This window comes from Aphanomyces invadans (assembly GCF_000520115.1).
Source record: "Aphanomyces invadans strain NJM9701 unplaced genomic scaffold supercont1.26, whole genome shotgun sequence".
NCBI classification, from domain to species: domain Eukaryota; phylum Oomycota; class Saprolegniomycetes; order Saprolegniales; family Verrucalvaceae; genus Aphanomyces; species Aphanomyces invadans.
Window position 1 is genome coordinate 552,286 of NW_008580171.1, and position 21,470 is coordinate 573,755.

The 21,470-nt window shown below is 57.4% G+C and overlaps 9 protein-coding genes across 12 annotated transcripts; 5 read left to right on the forward strand and 4 right to left on the reverse strand.

Moving 5' to 3' along the window:
• On the forward strand, positions 1–1,130 carry H310_10479 (hypothetical protein). Its single transcript, XM_008876884.1, has one exon. It carries the CDS (start codon positions 30–32, stop codon positions 951–953), a length of 924 nt encoding a protein of 307 aa, XP_008875106.1. The 5' UTR covers positions 1–29; the 3' UTR covers positions 954–1,130.
• Positions 1,131–1,184: 54 nt separating this feature from the next.
• H310_10480 (hypothetical protein) lies at positions 1,185–2,825 on the reverse strand. Its single transcript, XM_008876885.1, has 5 exons — positions 2,656–2,825; positions 2,479–2,614; positions 2,337–2,432; positions 2,197–2,288; positions 1,185–2,145 (listed from the first exon to the last, which is right to left on the reverse strand). The coding sequence occupies exons 1-5, from the start codon at positions 2,808–2,810 to the stop codon at positions 2,112–2,114; spliced, it is 513 nt and encodes a 170-aa protein (XP_008875107.1). The 5' UTR covers positions 2,811–2,825; the 3' UTR covers positions 1,185–2,111.
• Positions 1,295–1,969, forward strand: H310_10481 (hypothetical protein; the record flags this gene model as incomplete). Its single annotated transcript, XM_008876886.1, has 1 exon — positions 1,295–1,969. One exon carries the CDS (start codon positions 1,295–1,297, stop codon positions 1,967–1,969), a length of 675 nt encoding a protein of 224 aa, XP_008875108.1.
• Positions 2,826–2,859: 34 nt separating the features above from the next.
• On the forward strand, positions 2,860–5,319 carry H310_10482 (hypothetical protein). Of its 4 annotated transcripts, none has more exons than XM_008876890.1 (11): positions 2,860–2,970; positions 3,025–3,160; positions 3,208–3,440; positions 3,493–3,688; positions 3,734–3,863; positions 3,906–4,011; positions 4,055–4,258; positions 4,304–4,391; positions 4,440–4,495; positions 4,542–4,576; positions 4,631–5,319. In XM_008876890.1, the coding sequence occupies exons 1-11, from the start codon at positions 2,884–2,886 to the stop codon at positions 5,244–5,246; spliced, it is 1,887 nt and encodes a 628-aa protein (XP_008875112.1). In that variant the 5' UTR covers positions 2,860–2,883; the 3' UTR covers positions 5,247–5,319. The 4 variants fall into 4 exon arrangements, with proteins under 4 accessions (XP_008875112.1, XP_008875111.1, XP_008875109.1 ...); XM_008876889.1 differs by having other exon boundaries at positions 4,316–4,391; XM_008876887.1 differs by having other exon boundaries at positions 3,734–4,011.
• Positions 5,320–5,337: 18 nt separating this feature from the next.
• Positions 5,338–7,021, forward strand: H310_10483 (hypothetical protein). Its single transcript, XM_008876891.1, has 6 exons — positions 5,338–5,507; positions 5,576–5,652; positions 5,708–5,847; positions 5,892–5,991; positions 6,041–6,625; positions 6,687–7,021. Exons 1-6 carry the CDS (start codon positions 5,357–5,359, stop codon positions 6,975–6,977), a joined length of 1,344 nt encoding a protein of 447 aa, XP_008875113.1. The 5' UTR covers positions 5,338–5,356; the 3' UTR covers positions 6,978–7,021.
• A 407-nt stretch (positions 7,022–7,428) lies between these two features.
• H310_10484 (hypothetical protein) lies at positions 7,429–8,898 on the reverse strand (the record flags this gene model as incomplete). The annotated part of the gene is made up of 1 exon (XM_008876892.1): positions 7,429–8,898. One exon carries the CDS (start codon positions 8,896–8,898, stop codon positions 7,429–7,431), a length of 1,470 nt encoding a protein of 489 aa, XP_008875114.1.
• Positions 8,899–13,789: 4,891 nt separating this feature from the next.
• On the reverse strand, positions 13,790–15,567 carry H310_10485 (hypothetical protein; the record flags this gene model as incomplete). The annotated part of the gene is made up of 4 exons (XM_008876893.1): positions 13,790–14,004; positions 14,055–14,649; positions 14,704–15,483; positions 15,532–15,567. The coding sequence occupies 4 exons, from the start codon at positions 15,565–15,567 to the stop codon at positions 13,790–13,792; spliced, it is 1,626 nt and encodes a 541-aa protein (XP_008875115.1).
• Positions 15,568–15,652: 85 nt separating this feature from the next.
• Positions 15,653–19,523, forward strand: H310_10486 (hypothetical protein). The gene is made up of 5 exons (XM_008876894.1): positions 15,653–16,175; positions 16,245–17,440; positions 17,488–18,781; positions 18,832–19,155; positions 19,199–19,523. The coding sequence occupies exons 1-5, from the start codon at positions 15,678–15,680 to the stop codon at positions 19,490–19,492; spliced, it is 3,606 nt and encodes a 1,201-aa protein (XP_008875116.1). The 5' UTR covers positions 15,653–15,677; the 3' UTR covers positions 19,493–19,523.
• Positions 19,524–20,554: 1,031 nt separating this feature from the next.
• H310_10487 (hypothetical protein) lies at positions 20,555–21,375 on the reverse strand. The gene has a single exon (XM_008876895.1). It carries the CDS (start codon positions 21,046–21,048, stop codon positions 20,713–20,715), a length of 336 nt encoding a protein of 111 aa, XP_008875117.1. The 5' UTR covers positions 21,049–21,375; the 3' UTR covers positions 20,555–20,712.
• Positions 21,376–21,470: the final 95 nt, after the last annotated feature.

The following is a 21,470-nucleotide window of genomic DNA, read 5'->3' on the forward strand; positions in this document are numbered from 1 at the left end:
GTGGTAAAGTTCCATTCGCACCAAGAGGCATGGGCATCTCTGGCAGCAAGCAGGCGCGCTCGACGACGTCGCCGTCCCTGCCCACAACATCCCCTCTGCCCGACGCGGCATTGACCCACAACCTCCATCCAAACAACCAGGCCCACCATCTTAGCTTGAGCAACGGCATGTCTGCTGCCGCACAACGCAACGCGCAGCACCATCACCAGCAGCAACAGCAGCGCGCCATGACGACGGACCATGACCCGGACTGTGACACGGGCGAGATGATTCAACTGTTCATGTACAACCGGTGCCCGCGGGCAATCGTACACCATTACATTCCAGCAAATCTCCCGATGATGCCGATTTTCACAGAAGCGTACTTGAGCGACTGCAACAACACGTGGAAGTACATCTTAAGCTCGTCCACGGACCGCATGAAGGAGTTCAAGAAGTCGGGCATTGTGCTGTTTTACGACGAGTTCTTCTTTCGGTTGTTCCAGCGCGACTCGACGTTCAAGGAGGTGTTTCCAGACATCCGTCGCCGGGGTGAAATCCTCATCAAGGCGTTCACACTCATGCTCAAGAGTTCGTCCGACGACAACGCGCGCCTCGTCAACAAAATTCGGTACCTTGGCCACCGCCATCGCTTCTTTCCCAAGATCCGAGCGTTCCAGTTTGCCACGTACACTAGCACGATGATCGAAGTGCTCATGTACTGGCTTGGCGAACTGGCGACGCCGGACGTCGCCGAAGCGTGGAGCAACGTCGTCTGTTTCTTCATGAAGCACATGCTCGAATCCTTCCTCACAGATCGCGTGGACCCGTTCGAGAGCTATCAGAACACCGTCGTCGAGCACGCTCGTGCGCTGAGTGAGTTGGACGAGGAGGACAAGAAGGGCGGGCCACATGGCAACGGGAGCAATGGGTCTCGCGGCAGCCGCGCTTCGAGGGCATCTGTCCAGAGATAAATTAACTGTATACTACGACATGCCACGATTGAAGCGCTTGCTGTGGCGCCACAAGCGCCGCGACCGGCTGCCGTGGCCTCGCCATGTTCGCCGAGGAATCGTCGAACTCATCCGTGGTGGTATGTTTATTTTATTAGATGTACTTCTCTATGACATTTTATAAAAATGTCGAACGTGTTGAACGTTTAAAATTTTGTCGCTCAAGTTCTATTTATACAACGCGGCCGCCCCACAGTTTCCAAGGCGGCTGGTGGCAACAACTGCGGCGAGTGCGACACCGAGACGATTCCATGCACGGCGACGATGCTCCAACGGTGGTGCACCTACTCCATCGACACCCTATGGACCTGCCCGAGAAACAGTCCATGATCGAGGACCTAACACACCAGGTGCGCCAGCGAGAGGCCGACTTGCGCGCGCTCCAACAAGAGCACGACGATTACGTCGCTTCCAGCTGTGACATTGAGCGCGAGTTAGAGGCAGAAGTGCTTCGTCTTGAATCCATGAACACAAAGCTTGTCGAGCAAATACGTCGAGGGACTCTGGACGTCGAAGCAGCTCGAGCAGTCGCCGACAGTGCCAGCAAAGACTTGTCCAAGCTTCACATCGTTGTGGCCGAGCTCATGAAGGCAAATGCAGAGCTCAAGAGCGACGTTCAACGACTCGAGCAACGCAACGACGACTTAGAACGACGGGAGCGTGAATTGCAGGCGTCCATCGAAGACCTGGAGCACCACCTGGACGTAAGCGTCGAACAGGCCGTGTTTCTCCGACAAGAGAACGACGAACTGATCGTGCGGCTCCGAGAGGATCCCAGTCGAGGTCTGGTTGTCGTCACCGGAAGCGGGGCGTCTGTAAATCCTTTGTCGACCGACGTTCAACTCAAGTACGGCACCGACGCCATCAAATCGTCAGCAGCGTCGCCACCGATGTCGCCACCATCCAGGCAGCGCAGCTCGCTCTACGTGACGACGCCTACCGCCTCCACTTGCGGCCCTCACTGTTCCGTCATGTAATCCGTGTAGAGTAAGAAGCCTGTCTAATTTATCCGCGATCTTCAAAGTCCGATTCCAGCACACGACGGCTCAAGCGACGAAGCGCCAAGGGTGTTTGGCTGCCAAGGGGCCGTTGGTGATGGCGCGATGAGCTTCATCTCGTTCATGGGGCTTGGTGTTTTGTTGATGCATACATCCTGTGCGCACAAACACGGGGTCAAGTTTGGGAAAGCGTCCGCGGAAGGTACCGCCATCGACACGCTTGAACATGCAGCTGCCACCGCGCGAGCCCGCGGCAAAGGCGTCGTTTGCGCCATCGTTGGAGAGTGAAAAGCAGTTGCTACGATGGATCGGAGCGTTCGAAATATGTGTATCACGTCCGCAGCACCTTGACTGCGCGACGGTGGTGAAGCACCCATGCTTGCGCGGCCACTTGTTCCTCCATGCGCTCGTGCCATGCGATTCGAGACCATTTGTGCAGCGCCTACGCCCGTATTCGATCAGTTTCCGTGTGGAGGAATGGTTGGTACATTGCGTTGACGTTGGTTGGCGACGACGGCATCCAGCGTTCGGCTGGCCACCACACGCTGGCGAAATGCGTCCATGCCACGCCGCAGCCTCGTTTGATCGTACAGCAGAATGCCCACACGCAGCACTCGATCGCGTCTGCGAAAACAATCACGACAGCCGACGTCAGCCTGGCTTACCGCTGCACCCGGTCGATTTCTCGTGTTCGTTGACGGACGTAAAGCCGCACCTGTCTTTGCCACGATCGGAAGCTCCGAGCTAAGATCGTTTGTCTCGCTGCGCGCTCGTACTCTTGCCAGAGAAGACGGACTGCGTCCCCATGCTGGTGGATCATCCTGCGGCGGCAATGTAACGGTTTGTAACCGTATCGCACATCGTGAAACGGCTGCTGCAGTCGCCGACGTGACATGGTCAAGAAGCACGGCAGTGCTTACGGCCAGTCCCAAGCGACGACAGGGTCGACTGCGTTGCAAGCACGGCTCCGGCAAGCGGAGGTCGCCTTCCCCATGTACCAACAGGTCCTCACTATGCTTGTGTTGGTGGAACAGGATGCGCTGGCCACAGCGCTAAAGACTATCGCGGTCCAGCAAGATCGCGAAAAAGAGTTGAGAAAGCTGTTGGAAGTCCACAGTTTGAAGGAGCCATCCGATGGGGACGGCCGTGCTGTGAATTCGCTCGTGGAAGGTACGAGCTGAGGTAATGACCCACGGTCGCCCAGCGATCGCGTATAGCCAAGGCGCAAGCCCTCAACAACATCCACACCCAAAAAGTCCGCACCCTCATGAAGTCGATCCATCAATTGCAAGAACAGGTCGCCACGATGAAGGCCCAAGACAAGGAGCACCGACGGTCGGCACTCATTCAGAACCTGCGCAAGCAACAGCGCGACCAAGAGCTCGTCATGGAAGTGCTCAAGGACACACTCAAGACCAAAGTTGGCGAGTTCAATAATAGCTTGGATGCCGTAAAACGACCGTGGCGCCGCCTCGTCGCTTTGGATGATGGATTGGCACTAGGTGAACGACTACATTTTAAAGAAGACGCTTGGCGGCCCCAAGCGCTTCCGCCCCAAAACTCGCGAAGAGATCGAGCTCGAGTTTGTCGAGCTCGACAAGAAATACAAACGAGTGCTGGCCAGCTTGAAGCGGGCCAAGTCGGTCGCTGCGCAAGACGCCCCTGCAGAAGATGCAACGCCACCAGCCGACACGTCGAGTACAAGCGCGAAGGGGCATTCGACGTCGACTGACCACCGCTTAGGCGTCGACGTCGAGGCGATGCAGCGAGAAATCGAGTCGTTGCGCGTGCTAGTAGCAGCGAAAGACAACAACTTGCAAGCGCAGACGGCGGACAACCTCGCGCTGAAGAAACGCGTCGACGAGCTGCTATTGTATGACGTAAGCGACGTCATGGCGAGACTTACGTTAGGTAGGGTCCACGATAAGTGGGTGCGCACCAAGGCCAAGTACGCAGCGAGCAAGGAAGCCATCGCGAAGCTGGAAAGCGACGCGATTCGACTGATCCAGGCCAAGGAACAGGTACACGAAACTGGTCGTCGGCCAAACTGATACCGCGACAAAGGAAACGGCACTCCGGGAACAGGTCGAAGCTGAACTCGCCTGCCTCCAAGATATGCAAGCGCAAGACGCCGCGAACGGCAGCAGCGTCCATGCGACGTTGCAGCACCAGATTCAAGCGCTCAAGGCTCAGGAAGCCGCCTTGCTGGAGCAGATGGAAGCGCAGACACAAAAGTGGACGGACGACCGGCTTGCGATTCTGGCTCAGGTAGGCATGCCTCGTCCGACGTAGCCACCAAACGGTCCGCCACAGATACGGACACAGGAGGCCCATGTGGCATCGATTGAAGCGCAAAGCAAGGCGTCTGCGAGCCAAGTGCAGGACTTGACGGCCGAACGAGGTTTGCCGCTGTGATGCTATCGTCCAAGGAATTGTCATGAATATGTAGATGAGCTGAAGGCCAAGCTTGACGCGGCAGTAGCTGCTGCCGCAGCGCTCCAACAGGTAGAACTCCATGAGATGATGGAGAGTGTGATTGGAGCACTCGTAGACACTGGCTGCGCAACATGACGAAGCCGAAATGAGGTCGACATGGCTCCAACAACGTGCGGTTTGTTGATGGTGGTGTTTGTGGCGTAGCAATGATGCAGCTGCTCTCAAAGCGGCGACTTCCAAAGAGACAGAGTTGCTTGCATTGGTGGGTGCCAAAGACCAGCAACTGAAAGCGTTTGAGAAGCAAATCTTGGCGTCGAAACTCCTCGCGCGGCTGCACAAAAAGGAAAAGGAGCAACTACTGCTCCAAATGGACAAATTGCGTACGCTGGTGTCGAATTCAGCGCCACCCACAGACACGTCACGGGTCATTGCACAAGCACAGCTCAAGCTCTCCACGGAAGAACCGTTGTCGTCGGAGAGTGTGACGCCTGCAGTGCCACCTCACAATGAAGATCCAACGCCTCCAAGTGAAATACCCATGGGGAAGCCCACAACTTCTCTAGGACAATATCCACCCACAGAATCCCCTGCATCGACTCAGTCTGAAACAGGATGGGAGCAAGCGGACCACGGAGAAACACGTCAGAGCAGCCCAGACGAGTTCGTCGATCGCGTCGTGTCCTCTGCACTGCTCAAGAGAACCAAGGATGTGCTACATGCACGGAATGAGGGCAAGTCCGAGGAAGGCGCACGACCCCTCGAGACGCATTCGTTTGCCGCAGCGACAGACGCTGATGCACTAACGACAGCGGTGGAGTGATGGAACCTAATTTCACATATGTCAAATGGCTCTAAACCTCTGTAATTGAATGACGAAAACCTCTGAAAGCGTATCTGACTGCTTTCTCATGGAGAAAAGATCGGACGAATATGGCACGCATCGACGACATTGCGATGGACGTGCCGCTCTTGCTGGAAGAAGTCGATGTCGATAGCGTCGAGCTAGACGAGCATGTGCAGCCTCCAGCGAACCAAGGGTTCGTGGAGAGGTATATCACGAGTAAAGTGCAGCCCGGGTCAGGTTCGTCGTGTTCTTGCCCCCGTACACACCATGTCATGCTCATGACGTTTTCCATGTGGACCATGTAGTCAAAGGATCCATGTTCACGATGACAGTGTCGATTGTCGGCGCGGGCGTGCTCGCTCTCCCGTACGCCCTCGAGCAAGTGCGTGCTAGGTCGATCTCGACACTTGGGACGTGACGTTGTGATGGCGACGTAGGTTGGGCTGGTCATGGGTGTGGTGTTTCTCGTCGTCGGGGGTCTCCTCGCGTACTTCTCATTGTACTTATTGGTCGTGTGCAGCGATCTGACCAAAGCGATGTCGTATATGCACCTTGCATCCTTCACGTCTGGCCCACGGTATGGCATCGCCACCACGACCTCTGGAACCCATCCTCGTCTAGGCTCTCCATGTTCGTGCAGTCGGTGATCAGTCTCAACCTGTTTGGCACGTCCGTGGGGTACCTCGTGGCCAGTTCCGAGCTCATTTTGCTCGTCGTCAAGGTATTGATGGAGGCTCTCGCGTCCTTCTCGTTCCATCGTTGTGCATTAGCCCAACGGCGACCACCCGACGCCGTCCGAAACCACGCAGTCCCGCAACGCCCTCATTGGAACCCTCTGTCTTTGCTTTGTGCTGCCGCTGTCGTTGCTTCGGTCGCTGTCGTCGCTTCGTTTTTCGTCGCTGTTTTCGCTGCTCTGCATCGTGTTTCTCACCGTGACGGTGGTCGTCAAGTATTTTCAGTTTGTCCAGCTCGGGTACGCCAAGGACGTTGTCTATCAGTGGAACCACCTTCCGCTGTTCACGTTGGACGTGCGCCGCATCCTTGTCGCGCTGCCCCTCGTCATCTTTGCCTACACGTGCCATCCCAACGTCCTTCCGATCTACCTCCAGCTCCAGCGGCGATCGAGCCCTCGCATGTACAAGGTTGCGCGGCGAAGCTTCAGCGTCGCCACGACGCTCTACGTGCTTCTGAGCGCGTTCGTGTTTCTCACGTTTGGGATGGCCACCCGCACCAATTTTCTCGAAAATGACTACCACACGGACGCGGCCGTCGTCGCGGGTTCCATCTTCTTTGCCGTCGCGCTCGTGATCACGACCCCGCTTTATATTCACACGCTGCGCCATGGTCTGAACGAGGTATGGGTCTCTCTGCAAGACGACGGAGCTTTTGTTTTACCGTTGTTTGATGTATGCGTAGAGCGTGTGGGGTCCCGACCAAGATGGCAGTGCGATCCGGCATGCCTTTGTCACGGTCGCCCTCGTTGGAAGCGTCTGCGGCGTCGCGATTTTGGCCAAGGACGTTGCGTCGGTGCTGGGCATCCTCGGATCGACAACGAACCCGATCATCTGCTTTGTCCTGCCAGCGTTCTTCGTCTGCAAAGTCGCGCCCGATGCGTACTGGATGGAAAAAGGCGCCGCCGTTCTCGTTTGCGTTGCAACGACTACGCTGTGTGTCGCGAGTTTCGTCGAGCAAGTTCGAGTGTACTGACAATATATACATTGCCGTGGACTAGACCTCGGCGTCTATCCAGCTTTCGACATGGAGAGATCGCTTGGTTGTCGCCGATAGGCGTCATGGTCGGGTTGGTTCAGAAAGACAGAGGTGTGACCCAAGGTCGCGGGAATCCAGTGTATGCTGCCACACGCAGTGCAGCATGGTCGCTGCGACTCCAATCAAAGCCCATGGCATCGACGTGCACACCCTTCACCAGGCGAACCGCATGTGAGTTGCACGGATCGAGATAACCATCGCAAAAATGCACACTCGACAGCCCCTTGGCTCGACGCAATTGAACCTGTCCCAACAACGGCATTACGTTCTTGCAGGGACCGGTTGGGTATGCGCGATTCCAAACTCCTTACACCACGCACTTGAATTCCATTCAAGTTTGAATCGACATGAAGCCTCGATTATCACGAGTCCGCGCCGCGCTCGCCATTTAGCACTTGTTGTGCAAGAAGCCGTCGACGGCGCGTTCGACGCGTTGGTGGGCCAGCACAACGGACGCGCTGTCCGTGGGACTCGCCGCGCTCATGTCGCGGCAATGGGACGTCCCGTCGATAAAGACGACTTCGGACTTGGGGTTGACAACGCCCGTCGCGTTGGTGACACTCAGCGCGGACCACGGGTCGATGTTGCCGTTTGGAAACACGACGTGGTCGACGTCGATGTCGAGACCGCCGTACTTTTGGTTGACGGCGGCGATCGCGGCATCCGTTTGAGCTTTCGGGATGCCGTACACTTGGTAGCACATTTCGTACAGAACCTTGTCCACGTTGTTGTACGAGAGCGCGGAAAAGATCGACGTGGCGGATGCCGTCGTTTGGCCGAATCCAAACTCGGCGCACGTTTGGTACATCCACTGCCTCGCGACCGACGTCGTGCTCAACGTGGTGTTGGTCAGTGGCTTGATCCATGCGTTCTGGTAGTCGGAATCGGTGCACGTCGGCATGAAGCGCGCGTTGTGTTCGGCGAGCTTCTCCAGCGGCGTCTTTCTCGGCTGCGCAAACAGCGCGCACGTCGCATTCAAGTTGAACGACGTGTAGTCGTTGGTTTGCGCCGTGATTTGAAAGTTGCCAAACACGGCCGATTCGACCGTCATCCGATCGAAATCATCTTTCAGAGGCGAGCACGGCTTGAAGAGCGCTTGCAGCTGCGCCACGTCCTCGGGCTTGGAGCTCGCTAGCAACGCGTGGAGGCCCTCCAACCCGGCTTTGACTGTGTTGACGCACGCGTCCCCGCCAAAGTACCTGAGGCCAAACTCCACGACGTCCCCATACTCATGGTAGTCGCCCTTGGCCAAGATCGGCCCCGAACTGGCCACCGACCCGGCAAAACGACTCCCGTGCTTTAGCTTAGCCCATGCCGCCAGCATCCCGGGGTAGCTCCCGCCGAACGCGACCCACTTGCTGTCCTTGGTCAAGTTGCGCTTGGCAGTCAAGTGGTCTTGGAAGCTGACCAGGTCGCTCAACGCCTGTTCTGAGCTCAGGAACTTGAGGCTCGCCGTCGACAAGTCCCGCATCGGCTGCGACTTGCCGTAGTATCGGTGCTCCAAGCTCACGATGAGCGCCTTGTGCTTTTTGGCGAGAACGTTCATGAAGAGGCCCATGGACACGACGGTCGTGTTGCGCGCGACATTTTCGCCGTTGATGTAGACAAACACGGGGGACCCAGGGCCACCGTAAAAGACGTCGTTCGTGAAGAAGCGCTGGCTCCACACGTTGGTGTTGGCGGCGTCGGTGTGGTCGACCTTTTGGGTTGTAAACCATTCTTCAGACGCAACGGCTTGCGTGGCTTCAGCGCCGTGTTCGGACTCGATCAAGTCCACCACGTCAATGTTGGTGCGGAGCAGCGGGTGGAGCGCGACGGCGGCAGCTGCCAGACCAAGAAGGAAAGCAAGGCGCACCATGATATGCACACGCAATGGATTTTCAAGAATGATGGGGCAGACTGGCTGACGACGTTGTGTTACGTGCAACCATCTGTGCGAGAGGCATGCTGGTACGTATTGTTGAGCGCCCCACGTCGACGAGGATGTTAATGTGGTGTCGTCGAGCGTGTGGATGGCCGAAGTCAGTGCACCACTAGCTCTCGGAGACCGACGGCCCGACAAGTTTCTGGCCGTCGACTTCACGCAGGAAGGCGCTTCCCCGAGCGCCAGGTGCGACCGATGGATCTGATTTGGTCGACGGACCGTCTACCCAACGCTGCCATGCAGGGCGTCATGCAATCCAAAGCACCATGGAAAAGCCGTCGGCATGACATGCATGTAGCTCTGAGGCCTAGTTGGCGCCGAGGGAAACGGACTGGTGGCGGCAAACTCGTCGGGGGAGCAGTGCCTGTCTATGAGATCGATAGGCGCGTGGGTGGCGACCAGCAGGAGAACTTCTGCTTGGATTTTCCTGATCAAGACGGCATTGCATACGGCTTCAACAACTTGAATCGCGCAGCAGCAACGAAATGCTGCCGCCCATGGTCGACGATGCCCACGCGGCGTCCCAGCCTTGAACTGTAGCCCGTCAAGTCGAACCAAGAGTGAGCTCGACGTCTCGATCCGGGCACCTTGGTCAAACGTGGCCTCAGTGGCGAAGTAGATTTTCTCACCCTATCTTCGGCAACGATCGGCCTACCGTGTGGCACTTTGGATGGGTTTTGTGGAATGCTTCGAAGGGCCGACGGCAGGGCGAACGTGGTCCTCAAAAATCAAACCACCCAGCGCCCTCCGCGCAAGCGTGCTCCTTAACCATGGCTTCGTTACGGCGCTGGGCACGGCGGCATGTGGTCGACCAGTGCGGCAACATGGTGTACGCGTGCTACCAGCGCATAAACCACGTCGGGAAGAGGCTATGCACGGTGCTGAACTGTGGTGTCATGGTCATGGATACCAAAGTGTTTGTAGCGACGTGTACCTGGCGAAGTGGCCAAGCCCTTTCGCAATGCAGCCCTGTAGAGGCGGCAAAGCGAGCACGTCGATTCGTCTATTCGTGAGATGAACATTTCACACCAAATCGCATGCGCACTCGATGTTGGAGCATGAACACTTGTCGCGCAGGAAGCGTTCTCCATTCGTTTGTGGGCCTACAAGGATGTGTCGTCCGTGGGCCGGGCGACGCTCATGTCGTGGCAAAAGGACGTCCCGTCGATGCGTGCCTTCTACGATAGGGTTGGCGTTGGCTAAACTCAGACCACAGGTCGATGTTGCCGCTGGGGAACACAACGTTCTCGGCGACGGGTTGGACGGCGCCGTGATTTGTTGATCGGCGGTCGCGATTGGGATCTTTGGAGGCTCCAAAGTTTGCTAGTACACGTTGAACAACACCTCGTCTACGTTCGTAACGACTGCAGCGTGCGACATGGCCGTCGACGTCGCCTGGCCAAATCCGACATGTACATGCCAAGCCTTCCATGACGTTTGTCTTGGAACAAAGGTTCTCGCAAGGTCAAGTCTACGGTCGATGCGCCAAGTGGTCCGGACCCACACGGATGGCACCTGAACGCTGCAGGACTTGGGGGCGATGTGTGGTTTCTGAATCGAGAACATGGGATGTTCGAGCAAGTTACGGATGGCTTCGAGAAACCGAGGTAGTTTGCTTGGTTGTCGTCGTTGGTTCGCGACGTGAGGGGGCATCGTAAGGGGTTCAGAGACCGTCGCCACGAGATACAAAAGGGCTGGAGGACCCGTTTGAATCGCTGATGTTTTTGGAATAGATCACTTGACAGGAATGTTGCTGTCGTTGTTACACCAACCACGAGGGAAGGCGACACTGGAGTGCACTTGGGGGAATGACTTGTGATATGGAGGAACGCATGGAGCGCTCGCCCGGAGGCGAACTGGGCCTCCAACGGTTCCGTAGTGGGAGCTTGCTTCATGACCACCCGATTTCTCGTACACACGACAGGGCCAGATGGAACGAGTGATTCGTAGATGCACAGTCGTCAAGATCGTCAGGCGTTTTGTAAAATTCAATACCTATGACGGATATCCCAGTGGAATGCCCACTCGACCATTGTTCACGCACCCCCGCGCATACAAGTTTACACACGAACGGGCTGGTCAGAGCATCGGCACGTCCCATTGCGATGACAGAAGCTCGCCTCGCGTCAAGGACAGCGCATCCTTTGTGTGGGCCTTACGATCAAAACCGCCGTCGACCACTTCGTGACCTATGCTACATCGTCATTCCAGAATATCGTGATATTGCCATACTTGCATGCACTCCACACTCGATTCGTATCGCTTGTGGTCAGGCAGCATCGCGTATTGTCCCGTTTGGTTCGTCTCGGCGGCGTGAATCGGTCGCGGGGTCCATGCGGGGGATGGGATCGAAAATGCCTTGACCGTCGTGTCGAGGTTGTGGAAAGGATGCCGTTCGATGCACCGAGGGACCCCGCAGTCGAACACCATGCGAAGTCGTTGGAATGAGCCCATACCAGCACATCCCACGCCCGATTTCGACGTAGGTAGTACACCGCCACGTTTGGTGATCAAGAATGCTGACAGACCTCTTTGTCCGGGACATGAGCTCGGGGAGCTCGGTGCTCGACAAAGTCGGGCCATCGCTTCGAACCAAACAGTTCAAACACAGACTCGCGCGCGGCGCCTCCGACATCTTCGAAGACCATGGCTCTTGCAACAGCTCGGCCCAGAAAGGTTACAGTCAAGATATTCGAACACGCTCTGCCCCTTCACGCAGTACAAGCCCGACACCAGGGTCAGCCACGCCTTCTTGGCGGGGCTCACGTCCGATTTGGGGTGATTCGCGGACTGATATCGACGTAGCAACAAGCACAGGAGAGTCATTCTGTTTCTCACGGTCATCGTCGTGCCCGGCCCAAAACTGTCGTGACCAAACCACCTTGTCGTTCCCAAAACTGTAGCAATCGCTGGTTCCAGTCACGCTCGGCCACAGGCAAGATGGACTGGATTGACTCGACCCGGCGTTGCCACGGCTTGGTTTCACGCAATTTCAAGCTCGCTTCCTTCACATTCGCCGACATCTCTACGAATTGCCGCCGTAGACGTCGTTGTCACTCGACCTTCAGCCTTCGGATCCCGCTGTGGTGCACGATCGACATCACCCTTGTACATTGGCCATCAGACAATGTCGGTCGATCGCGCATTGGAACGCCTGGGAGTCGCCCACATTTGCTCTTGTGCGAAGCTGACGACGTGGTCTACTGCCGACTGAATCGTCGACACAGCGAGTCGTGGTTGAGACCTCCTGGACATGTTGTCGTGGGGGAAGCGGTTAGAGTGCGACACTGGGTTGGAGCACGAGTTCATGACTTGTTCCGAGTCATTGTTAGCGGACGGAGGTTTCCTCGATTTCGTCCGCTGGGCTCGAAGGAAGCGACCGCGTCATAGATGCCGACGAATGGAATGGACGTATCGTCGCTGCGATGCTCGTCCGTGAATGCCGCGTTCGGCTCCCCCGACAACGACAGGAAAAGGGGTGAAGGGGCGTGAGCGAGTTGCGCATCCTTGTTGGCTAGCTTCGGCAACTCTAGCCCGCCTACCGATCGATCCAATCTGCCTCTGCGCCATTCATTTATGACGTCATGGTCAAGTCGGCGGCTCGATGGAGGTCGACCAGGGGCTTCATGCCGATTATGGCCATCAAGGGAGTATTACTCAACGATGGATGCCGAGACCACCCTGGCCTAGCGCTCAGCCCTCTGGACTTTGTTACTCATTTGTGCGATCGCCTCTTCCCCCGTGACCGTCACATCGGCTGGTCTACCAAGGCCACATTGCGCGAGTGGCCTCGAATACGAAGCTCAGACTCGGTCGATCGAGGTGGCAATCGTTTGGTACCCCATATCCAAGTGAGCACACTCGTTGGCAGCTGTCGACTGCTTGGAATGTGGTTGAACAGGCTTGTGGCATTGCCGATGACGACGCGATCCTTCCTCTCCATGCTGTGTGCATACGACGTTGCCGTCGAATGGCTGACCCTGTGCATTTCCAAGCGAGCGCGACCCTTGTCTCCGTCTCGACCGCCGTCATGTTGAGGCTGCCGTCAGCACACTTGGACGATGTCGCCACGTTTAAGTCCGTAACGCGTCAAGAATCGACCTTCTCTCATCTCGACCTCCGTGTGATACCTCCACTGTCGGTCGTGTCGACTCTGTCTACGTTTTTAGCACGCCATTAGCACGCGGCTACAATGTTGAGGCACACAGTCCGGTGGTCCTGGCATGAGTTGAATCGTGAATGGTCCAGTCGGCGTTCAAGACGTGGACGCCAGTCGTGGAAAAGTCGGGCATCGGGTGCGTCGACTCGGACCTCGACGACCACGATCACCGCCTAGTCCTTCATGACTTCACGGTCGTGTTGCGGGCCACCGATTCCCCGTTGATGGGGACAAAGACGGGGGACCATGGATGCCCGCGGTACACCTCCGAATGGAGCAGTAGCGTTCGCTCCACCTGTTTGTGTTGGTTGCGGCAGTGTCGTCGACTGTTTGGTGAACCATGGCTGTGCAGAATTTTTGAGCCGACGGCCGCGCAACCATCCCCAGTCCAATCTCGCGCCGTGGATCCGCTGCGCCCCATCACAATTTGCAAACCTGTGCATGAAATCCCGCCAACGACAACTGTGTATTCGACCCATGTTGTGGTGACTAGTTTCTGTCACGGCCGAAGGAGGTTCCGTCCATGGAGATGGGAGTGTACAAACACGGCAGTCGATGAGGGAGTGTCATGACGGGGAAGGTCTCGTTGGGGAGGCATGCATCCGACCATGATGGTGTACCAAAGGGGCAGTCCACAGTCGACAGCATATTCCTCGATGGTACTCTCTACACCATTGCGTCGGCGCGTTTGGCTTGTTTGGCCAGCCATCGCTCGACGTGCTCCTTTTCGATAATGAGGCACCCTGGGTTCTGAGCAGGGGAATGCGAGCGCAGGGAAAAGTGTCTGGATAGGAGCGCTTGGATTTCCGGCTTCAGGACAGGTTTCATGTACTCTTTGCTGCCACGCCCTTTGCCCGTGATGATTTTGAGCTCTTGCAGGTCTATTCAAGCACCCGGCCATGACGTTCCGTTCCAGAGTTGGCGACCGTACCGACGTGGGAACTCTTGGGCTGCGTCGCGATAGCTGCCAGCGCAAACTGCACTGCTGTCTTGGCAGACCCCTTCGAAAACGTGTGCAGGTTGAGGGTGAAGAGGCCTTTACGCCACTCGCCGAGCATGTGCTGATCCATGGCTCTTTGAAAGACTGCTTCGCCCGTCGAGGTCTCGCCCATCTCATCGAGTGCGTCGATCAAGGTATGGACAAAGTCTGGCTTTCCCAATGGCACGTCGTGGCACTTGGCCAAGATAGGCGCCAACAGGAAGCGCTTTCGCGGGAGACGGTGGATCGCGCGCAAGACGCATGCCAACGTCAGAATCGACGGTGCGATGCCGCGGCGCGTCATGTCTTGATACAGCGAGGTGACTTGACGGGGACCACTTGCATCATTATCATGGCGGAGATATCCGAGCATGCACGTTGTAAAGCAAAACGCGTCCGGGGTGAGGTGGGGTAGCGTCAGGGTGTGTCGGAGCAACCGCCAGCATTCGGTCATGTTGTCTGCCAGCATGTGGGCTCGAATCACGGCGTTGTACAGGTTCATGTCTGCCATCGTGTCCCAAAAGTCGGCTCGTTCAGTTGTTTCAATCTGGACGAAGTGGACGGAACGTTAGTCAGAGCTGCACATGTGGCGACGATCTACCTTCTCGACAACTTGGCGCACCATGTCGTGCTCGCCGCACGCGCCGAGTGTTTTGATCAGGATTGTGTACGTTTGGACGTCCAGATCCAACGACGGCGAAGACAGCACTTGCCGCGCCACGTCCACGAGCATCTTGGGTTGGCGGCCGCTGGCCAAGGTCAGCAGGAGGAGGCGGTACCCTCGGAGCGGGATCGGGACGTGAAACTCCTGCATGTGTTGAAGCACAGTCAACGTGTGTTTCCAGTCGTTCTGTTGCTTGAACGCTTTGAGAAGTGGCCGGTAAAGCGTTGTCGATAGCGTTTTCTGGACACGGTCGTCCAGCGGAGTCGGCGCGAGCGATGACACCAGCGCATACGCTTTCGCGAGGGCATCATCGCCTTTGCCGTTTTCTGCCAGGGCAAGGCATATCAACGCCTGGGACTCAACGAACACCGTGGACGAGGGGTCGGTAGATGTCGGCGATGCGGCGGCGACTGGACTCTCGTCGGTTTCTTTCATGTGGCCCAGGGACTGGAGAATGTGGAGCACCTTCTTCGCCTCGCGGTGACGCCCCTGTGCTGCACAAGCTCGCAGGACAAAGTTTGCATGCTTGGGCTCAACCCACGTTGGGTGTGTTGTCGCAAAGTGCTGAAACGTCCCAAGGGCCTGCTTCCAGTCTGCGGCGTGCTCGGCGCGTTGCAGTTTGGCCTCGATGATGGCCAATGCAGCTGCGCTGGTGGGGGCCGCCGTCGAGCTCTCGAAGCGCACACTCGCGTTCCACGCACATCGAGACAAGAGAACCTGTTCGTCTCGTCAGGCGGCACTCTGCATGCATCGCAGGGCACGTACCGGCCGCCCTGCCCACGACACGGCGCGGCACAACATCGCCATGGCATTCACTGGATAACTTCAAAGGGATAACCTCTCTAATATCATATAAACTATTGTAGGTGCACATGCACAATTGCGATTTCCACACCAGTAAGACCACAGCGATGCTGCGGCTGCTGGCGCGGAGCAGCGCCGCCGGGCGACGACGTCTTGTTCGTGGAATCGTATGTCCGCACGAGGCAAACATCCTTTGGAAGCATCGCGCTGCATTGCAGCCTCTGTCTTGTCGGCTGGTGCATGCCACGGCACCAGTGTCACGAACAGATGCGATCGAGCTTGTCTACCAAAAGAAGTCGCCGCTCGAGCATGTCCTGCTACGGCCAGGCATGTACATTGGATCTGTGGAATCGACAAAGGAAACGATGTGGCTTTGGAACGACGAGGACAAGCGCATGGTCCAGCGCAGCAACGTTGAATACACCCCTGCTGTGTACAAGATCTTTGACGAAATCCTCGTCAACGCTGTCGACAACAAAGTGCGCGACGACACCATGTCCCGCATCGACGTGACGATCCACCCTGGATCGTCCTCGGAGCCGCCGCGAATCTCGATCTTCAACGACGGCAAAGGCATCCCCGTGCAATTCCACAAGCACGAGCAGGTTGGTAACCTACACCGTGTGGCATGTTTGATGCGAGAGTCTGACAGGCCATGGCCATGCCGCGTCTAGGTGTACGTGCCAGAGCTAGTGCTGGGCCATCTCCTCACGGGCTCCAACTTCAACGACTCGACGGCGCGACTCACGGGCGGCCGACACGGCTATGGCGCCAAGCTAACCAACATCTTCAGCACAGAATTCACGGTTGATACGGGCGACGCCCAGTCGGGTCTGCAGTACACGCAAACGTGGCGCCACAACATGCGCGAGCGCGAGGACCCTGTCGTGGTGCCTTACAAGGGCCCCAACTACACCCGCATCACGTTTGTTCCAGACCTGAAGCGGTTCCACCTCGATACGTTGTCGAGTGACATGCTCCAAGTTCTCCATAAGCGAGTGGTCGACGTGGCCGGGTGTCTATCCAATGTGTCGGTGTCGCTGAATGGCACCACCGTCCCCGTGTCCGGCTTTGAAGAGTACGTGCAAGCGTATGGATCGACCAGCTGCGCCGACGACGCACCCGACGGCAGCGCGCCAGACACGCTGTTCGCCAAAGTCAACCGACGGTGGGAAGTTGCTGTCATGCCGTCCGATTCGGGGTACTCCCACGTGAGCTTTGTCAACGGGATGACAACGACCCGTGGTGGGACCCACGTCCAGATCGTGCTGGACCAGCTCTGTCGCCGCATCGCTGACACGATAGCGGCGCGGCACCGCGACTTGCCGCCGCTGCAATCGTCTCAAATCAAACCGCACGTCCGAGTCTTTGTCAAAGCGCTGGTGGAAAATCCCACGTTTGATTCGCAAATGAAGGAGTGCCTCACGTCAAAACCCGAATTCTTTGGCTCGAACTGCGTTTTGACAGAGCGATTTCTCAAGCAAGTGGCGACCTGTGGCATTGTCGAGCGCGTCGTCGGCGCGCTCAAGACCAAACACCGCAACGCGCTGCTCAAGAAAGTTGCCAAAAAGTCCACGACGGTCCAAGTGCCCAAGCTCGAGGACGCCAACTGGGCGGGCACTGCCAAGTCGCCCAACTGCACGCTGATTCTAACCGAAGGGGACTCGGCCAAGGCGCTCGCCGTGGCCGGGCTGAGTGTCGTCGGCCGCGACACCTACGGTGTTTTTCCCCTGCGCGGCAAGTTCCTCAATGTCCGCGACGCCACTGACACGCAGCTGACCAAGAATGCCGAGTTCAGCCACCTGTGCACGATCTTAGGTCTCAAGCTCGGGCTTTCGTACGACACCCCTGCTGAGCGCGCGACATTGAGGTGCGTTCTACTTCGGCGGTGCTCGTCCATGCTGACTCGCACGGCAGGTACGGACACGTCATGCTCATGACGGACCAAGATCACGACGGGAGCCACATCAAAGGGCTCTTGCTCAACTTGTTTCACACGTTTTGGCCGGCACTGCTCGAGGCCAACTACGTAAGCGCGTTCTTGACACCGCTGCTCAAAGTCTATCCGTCGTCAACGAAGAAGAAGGCGCCGATTCCGTTTTTCAGCGTACCCGAGTACGACCAGTGGAAGGCGGCGAATCCGACGATCAAGCACAGCGTCAAGTACTACAAGGGGCTCGGCACGAGCACGTCAAAGGAAGGGAAGGAATATTTTCACGCATTGCACAATCACCGCGTCGAGTACACGTGGATCGACGACGGCGACGGCGACGCGCTTGCCATGGTGTTTAGCAAGGATCGCGTGGCCGATCGCAAGCAGTGGCTTCGCCAGTCCAACCCGGCGGACTTTGTGTTTGAACGGGTGGCCGAGATGCGTCTGCGGCAATTTGTCCATGCCGAGTTGATTCAGTACTCGCACGCGGACAACACCCGGTCCATCCCGAGCGTGATTGACGGCCTCAAGCCGTCGCAGCGCAAAGTGCTCTTTGCGTGCTTTCGCCGGCACCTGGTTGCAGAAATGAAAGTCGCCCAGCTCGCGGGTTACTGCGCCGAGCACACGGCGTATCACCACGGGGAAGCCTCCCTCCTATCCACGATCGTCAACATGGCGCAGGACTTTGTCGGGTCCAACAACGTCCCGCTCCTCGTCCCGTCCGGACAGTTTGGGACGCGGCTCCAAGGCGGCAAGGACGCCGCAAGTCCGCGGTATATCTTTACGTATTTGCAGCCGTATACGCGACTGATCTTTCCCGCGGCCGACGAGCCGCTCCTGGACTACGTCTACGACGACGGGGCGCCCGTCGAACCGGTGCACTATGTTCCCATCCTCCCCTTGTTGCTCGTGAATGGCGCCGACGGCATCGGGACAGGGTGGTCGACCAGTGTCCCAAGCCACCACCCGATTCAAGTAATTGACGCTCTGCTGGCGCGCCTGAGCGATTCCACCGCACCCCCCCTCGCGTGCGACCCGTGGGTAAAAGGATTTCGAGGGCACGTCATGAAAAAGGACAACGGATTTGTCACGGAAGGCGTCGTTGACGTCGTGCACGACACAAAGAAGGCATGGACGCTTCGGATCTCCGAACTCCCCGTCGGCAAGTGGACCGACGATTACAAAGCGTTCTTGTGGGGGCTCGTCGCGGCCAAGCGAGTCAGCACCTTCACCGAGCACCACACGGACCGCACCGTGCACTTTGAAGTCGTTGTGCCGGTACGAGCATGGCTGGTGCGGCCGCCGTGACTGTTGCTGTGTTGGCGTAGAAACCAGACATGCCGAGTGACTCTGGCGCCGACGCGACGGACTGGACGAAGTGGTTCAAGCTCGAAGGAAACGTGAACACAACCAACATGCACGCGTTCGACGCGGCCGGCGCGCTGCAAAAGTACGTGTCGAGCACCGACATCGTCGACGCGTTTTTCCCCGTGCGCCTGGCATTGTACGAGCGGCGAAAAGTCCATCTCGTCGACAAAACCGCGCGCGAACTGCGGCGCCTCGACAACCGCGCGCGATTCATGCAAGCGATGGTGTCTACAGAGAGTCCGCTGCGCGTGTTGTGGGGCGCGCGACCGTCGAAAGCCCAAGTGGTGCGTGTGCTGCGTCGACTCACGAATTCATGTCAACGTGCAGGTCGCGCTGCTGCGCGCCGAGGGATTCGATTCGAGTCATGCGATTTCGAACGACGGCGGCGCCGACTCCACCGACGAGTGCGACGACGGATTCGACTATTTGCTCAAGACGTCGTTCCTCCAGTTCACGGACGAAAACACATCAAAGTTGTTGGGGGAAGTCGAAGCCAAACGAATCGAGCTCGCCCGCCTCGATGCGACTTCGGCTGTCGAGATGTGGCGCGTCGAGCTAGAAGCCCTCAAGGCTGCGTTGCTCGCGGCGGACCCGCAGTACCAATCCGCGGCGACGACATAACTGTCCATGAAAAACAATATCATGGTGGTCAGCCCTTTGGCTTTGCTTGGGATGGAAGGACATGGGGGCGGATGGGGGCGAAAACTCGAGCGAGGTTTCGATCGTCGAGGTTGAGAAGGACCACACGACTGTCGGGACAAAGCTTCTCGCGCTAAGTTCGATGGATCAATTGGGGGGGACGTGCGGTGAGGCCGGCGATACCGCCGGCATCGAAGCCACAACACCACGACTCGATCCTTGTGGCTATCTGGGCGAGCGCAGTGGCGCACTGGACCGAACATGCTACCGTTTGTCCACGGGGCGACAAATGTATCGGGCGTTCGGTCTGGAATGGGTGGCTGGCACGTGGTCAAGCCTCGCCATGCTGGCCTCAGTTGACGACAGCAACGTTTACGTTGTACGGTGCACACCTTTTCCGAAATTTGCATACGACTGTAGTCGTACGAGGGGGGCATTGGTCGGCGGAATCGTGGCGAGATTCATTTTGGTGGCGGAAACCACGCGCACCCAGGCGCGTTTCGTGTCGTGGACAGGCAGGTGGAATCATGGCGACGACGGGTTTCTGCAACTTGCCCGCGCACATAAATCATCGAAACGGCGCTGGCCTTCCGGGCCACCAACGACTTGATTTGAACTAGCTTGGGACTCGGAGGCTACTACTGCCCTCCAACCGCACCTTTCCCGCTCGCTGTCTCACGGCCGGCATGACGACGTCGTGCGCCGACCAGGCGAGATGTGGCGCTCCTCACAGTTGCTCGCCGCGAGTTGCATGGCAAATTGTAAAATTGTCCTTGCGGGTGAGCTGCAAGCCCGCGGACGCCACGACAATGCATGTTGAGCCCAACAAAGGTTAAGTCACACATCGTAGACTTTCAAGAAATCAATGCATATTTCATTTGTTCAGCCGCATTCAAATTTCTCTTTTGTCTAGTTCAATATCCATCATGCATATTATTTTCAATATTGGATGGTGACACCAGAGATGTCGCAGGGTTGTCACAAGATATTTTCGCGACGTTCCGGAGACAGCGCGACGACGACGGTGAAACGACCGAGTTCGCCCGGCCGCAAACAGCCGGCTCTAAATACGAAAGCGCCCACATACTTTTCATGGCTGGTATACACAAGCCCTCGCCGCTCGGGGCGTCGCAGGCGGTCGTGGTTGGCACGTCGTTGGCATGCCACGACCAATGTGTGAAACAGCGGCTGCAGGAACCACCCTACTTGATGCCGTTCCATGCCGCGCATCCTGGCGACGCGGAGTACTCGGAGTACATGGCAGCGTGGCTCCATACGAACTCTACCATTCGTAGAGTGGACAACATCGTGTTATACGCTGTCGAAGTCAACTTGGGCAAAATGCGATGGACCATCCACCGGCGGTATTCGGAATTTCGAGAGTTGAGGCAAACCATGATCAAGCAAATGGCTAAGCGAACGAGCTGCTGCATTTGTGGCTCGACGCTCCAAAACGTGGAGGCCCTCCAGTTCCCTCCAAGGCGGCTAACCTTGTTCACCGCCCTGTCGTCCGCAGACCTGGACAAGCGGCAAACCATGCTTCAGCACTTTGTCTCGATGCTCGTCGGAATGGTTCAAGTGCTACGACAGCACCAAATGCTCACGGAGACGAGGGCCGGCCTGGCAAAGCGCAACCAGACCCATTACGACGTATCTGACGTCCTCCGCCATATCGAGACGTTTTTTGGACTCGACTTTTGCCGATACACCCATTTCTTGGCCGAGCGAGGCGTGCTGCAGCCGAACGAAGTGCTCTTGGCATGATACACATCTTGCTCCATAGACCGTGAAAGATGTAGAAGCACGAATATTTAACGTAACCTCAATCACACGATGGCATCTCGTTGCTGGGCACCCCGCCCCCCGACACTGCATTCACTCCGCGTTATTACATTGGAGCCCGCAACCAGGTCCGTTCAGCAAGACGCATATGAGGGCACCCCACCGTGCTCAGTATGCG

Coding starts and splice junctions, on each gene's coding strand:
- H310_10487 (XM_008876895.1), bottom strand. CDS start 21,048: ATGGTTTGCCGCTTGTCCAGGTCTGCGGACGACAGGGCGGTGAACAAG.
- H310_10482 (XM_008876887.1), top strand. CDS start 2,884: ATGGTCAAGAAGCACGGCAGTGCTTACGGCCAGTCCCAAGCGACGACA. Junction 2,971..3,024: donor CACGGCTCCGGCAAGCGGAG/GTCGCCTTCCCC, acceptor TTGGTGGAACAG/GATGCGCTGGCCACAGCGCT. Junction 3,441..3,492: donor TCAATAATAGCTTGGATGCC/GTAAAACGACCG, acceptor GATTGGCACTAG/GTGAACGACTACATTTTAAA.
- H310_10483 (XM_008876891.1), top strand. CDS start 5,357: ATGGCACGCATCGACGACATTGCGATGGACGTGCCGCTCTTGCTGGAA. Junction 5,653..5,707: donor TCCCGTACGCCCTCGAGCAA/GTGCGTGCTAGG, acceptor ATGGCGACGTAG/GTTGGGCTGGTCATGGGTGT. Junction 5,848..5,891: donor TCCTTCACGTCTGGCCCACG/GTATGGCATCGC, acceptor ATCCTCGTCTAG/GCTCTCCATGTTCGTGCAGT.
- H310_10479 (XM_008876884.1), top strand. CDS start 30: ATGGGCATCTCTGGCAGCAAGCAGGCGCGCTCGACGACGTCGCCGTCC.
- H310_10480 (XM_008876885.1), bottom strand. CDS start 2,810: ATGATCCACCAGCATGGGGACGCAGTCCGTCTTCTCTGGCAAGAGTAC. Junction 2,433..2,478: donor CCAACCAACGTCAACGCAAT/GTACCAACCATT, acceptor ATACGGGCGTAG/GCGCTGCACAAATGGTCTCG. Junction 2,289..2,336: donor ACCACCGTCGCGCAGTCAAG/GTGCTGCGGACG, acceptor GATCCATCGTAG/CAACTGCTTTTCACTCTCCA.
- H310_10486 (XM_008876894.1), top strand. CDS start 15,678: ATGCTGCGGCTGCTGGCGCGGAGCAGCGCCGCCGGGCGACGACGTCTT. Junction 18,782..18,831: donor ACTTTGAAGTCGTTGTGCCG/GTACGAGCATGG, acceptor GTGTTGGCGTAG/AAACCAGACATGCCGAGTGA. Junction 19,156..19,198: donor GACCGTCGAAAGCCCAAGTG/GTGCGTGTGCTG, acceptor GTCAACGTGCAG/GTCGCGCTGCTGCGCGCCGA.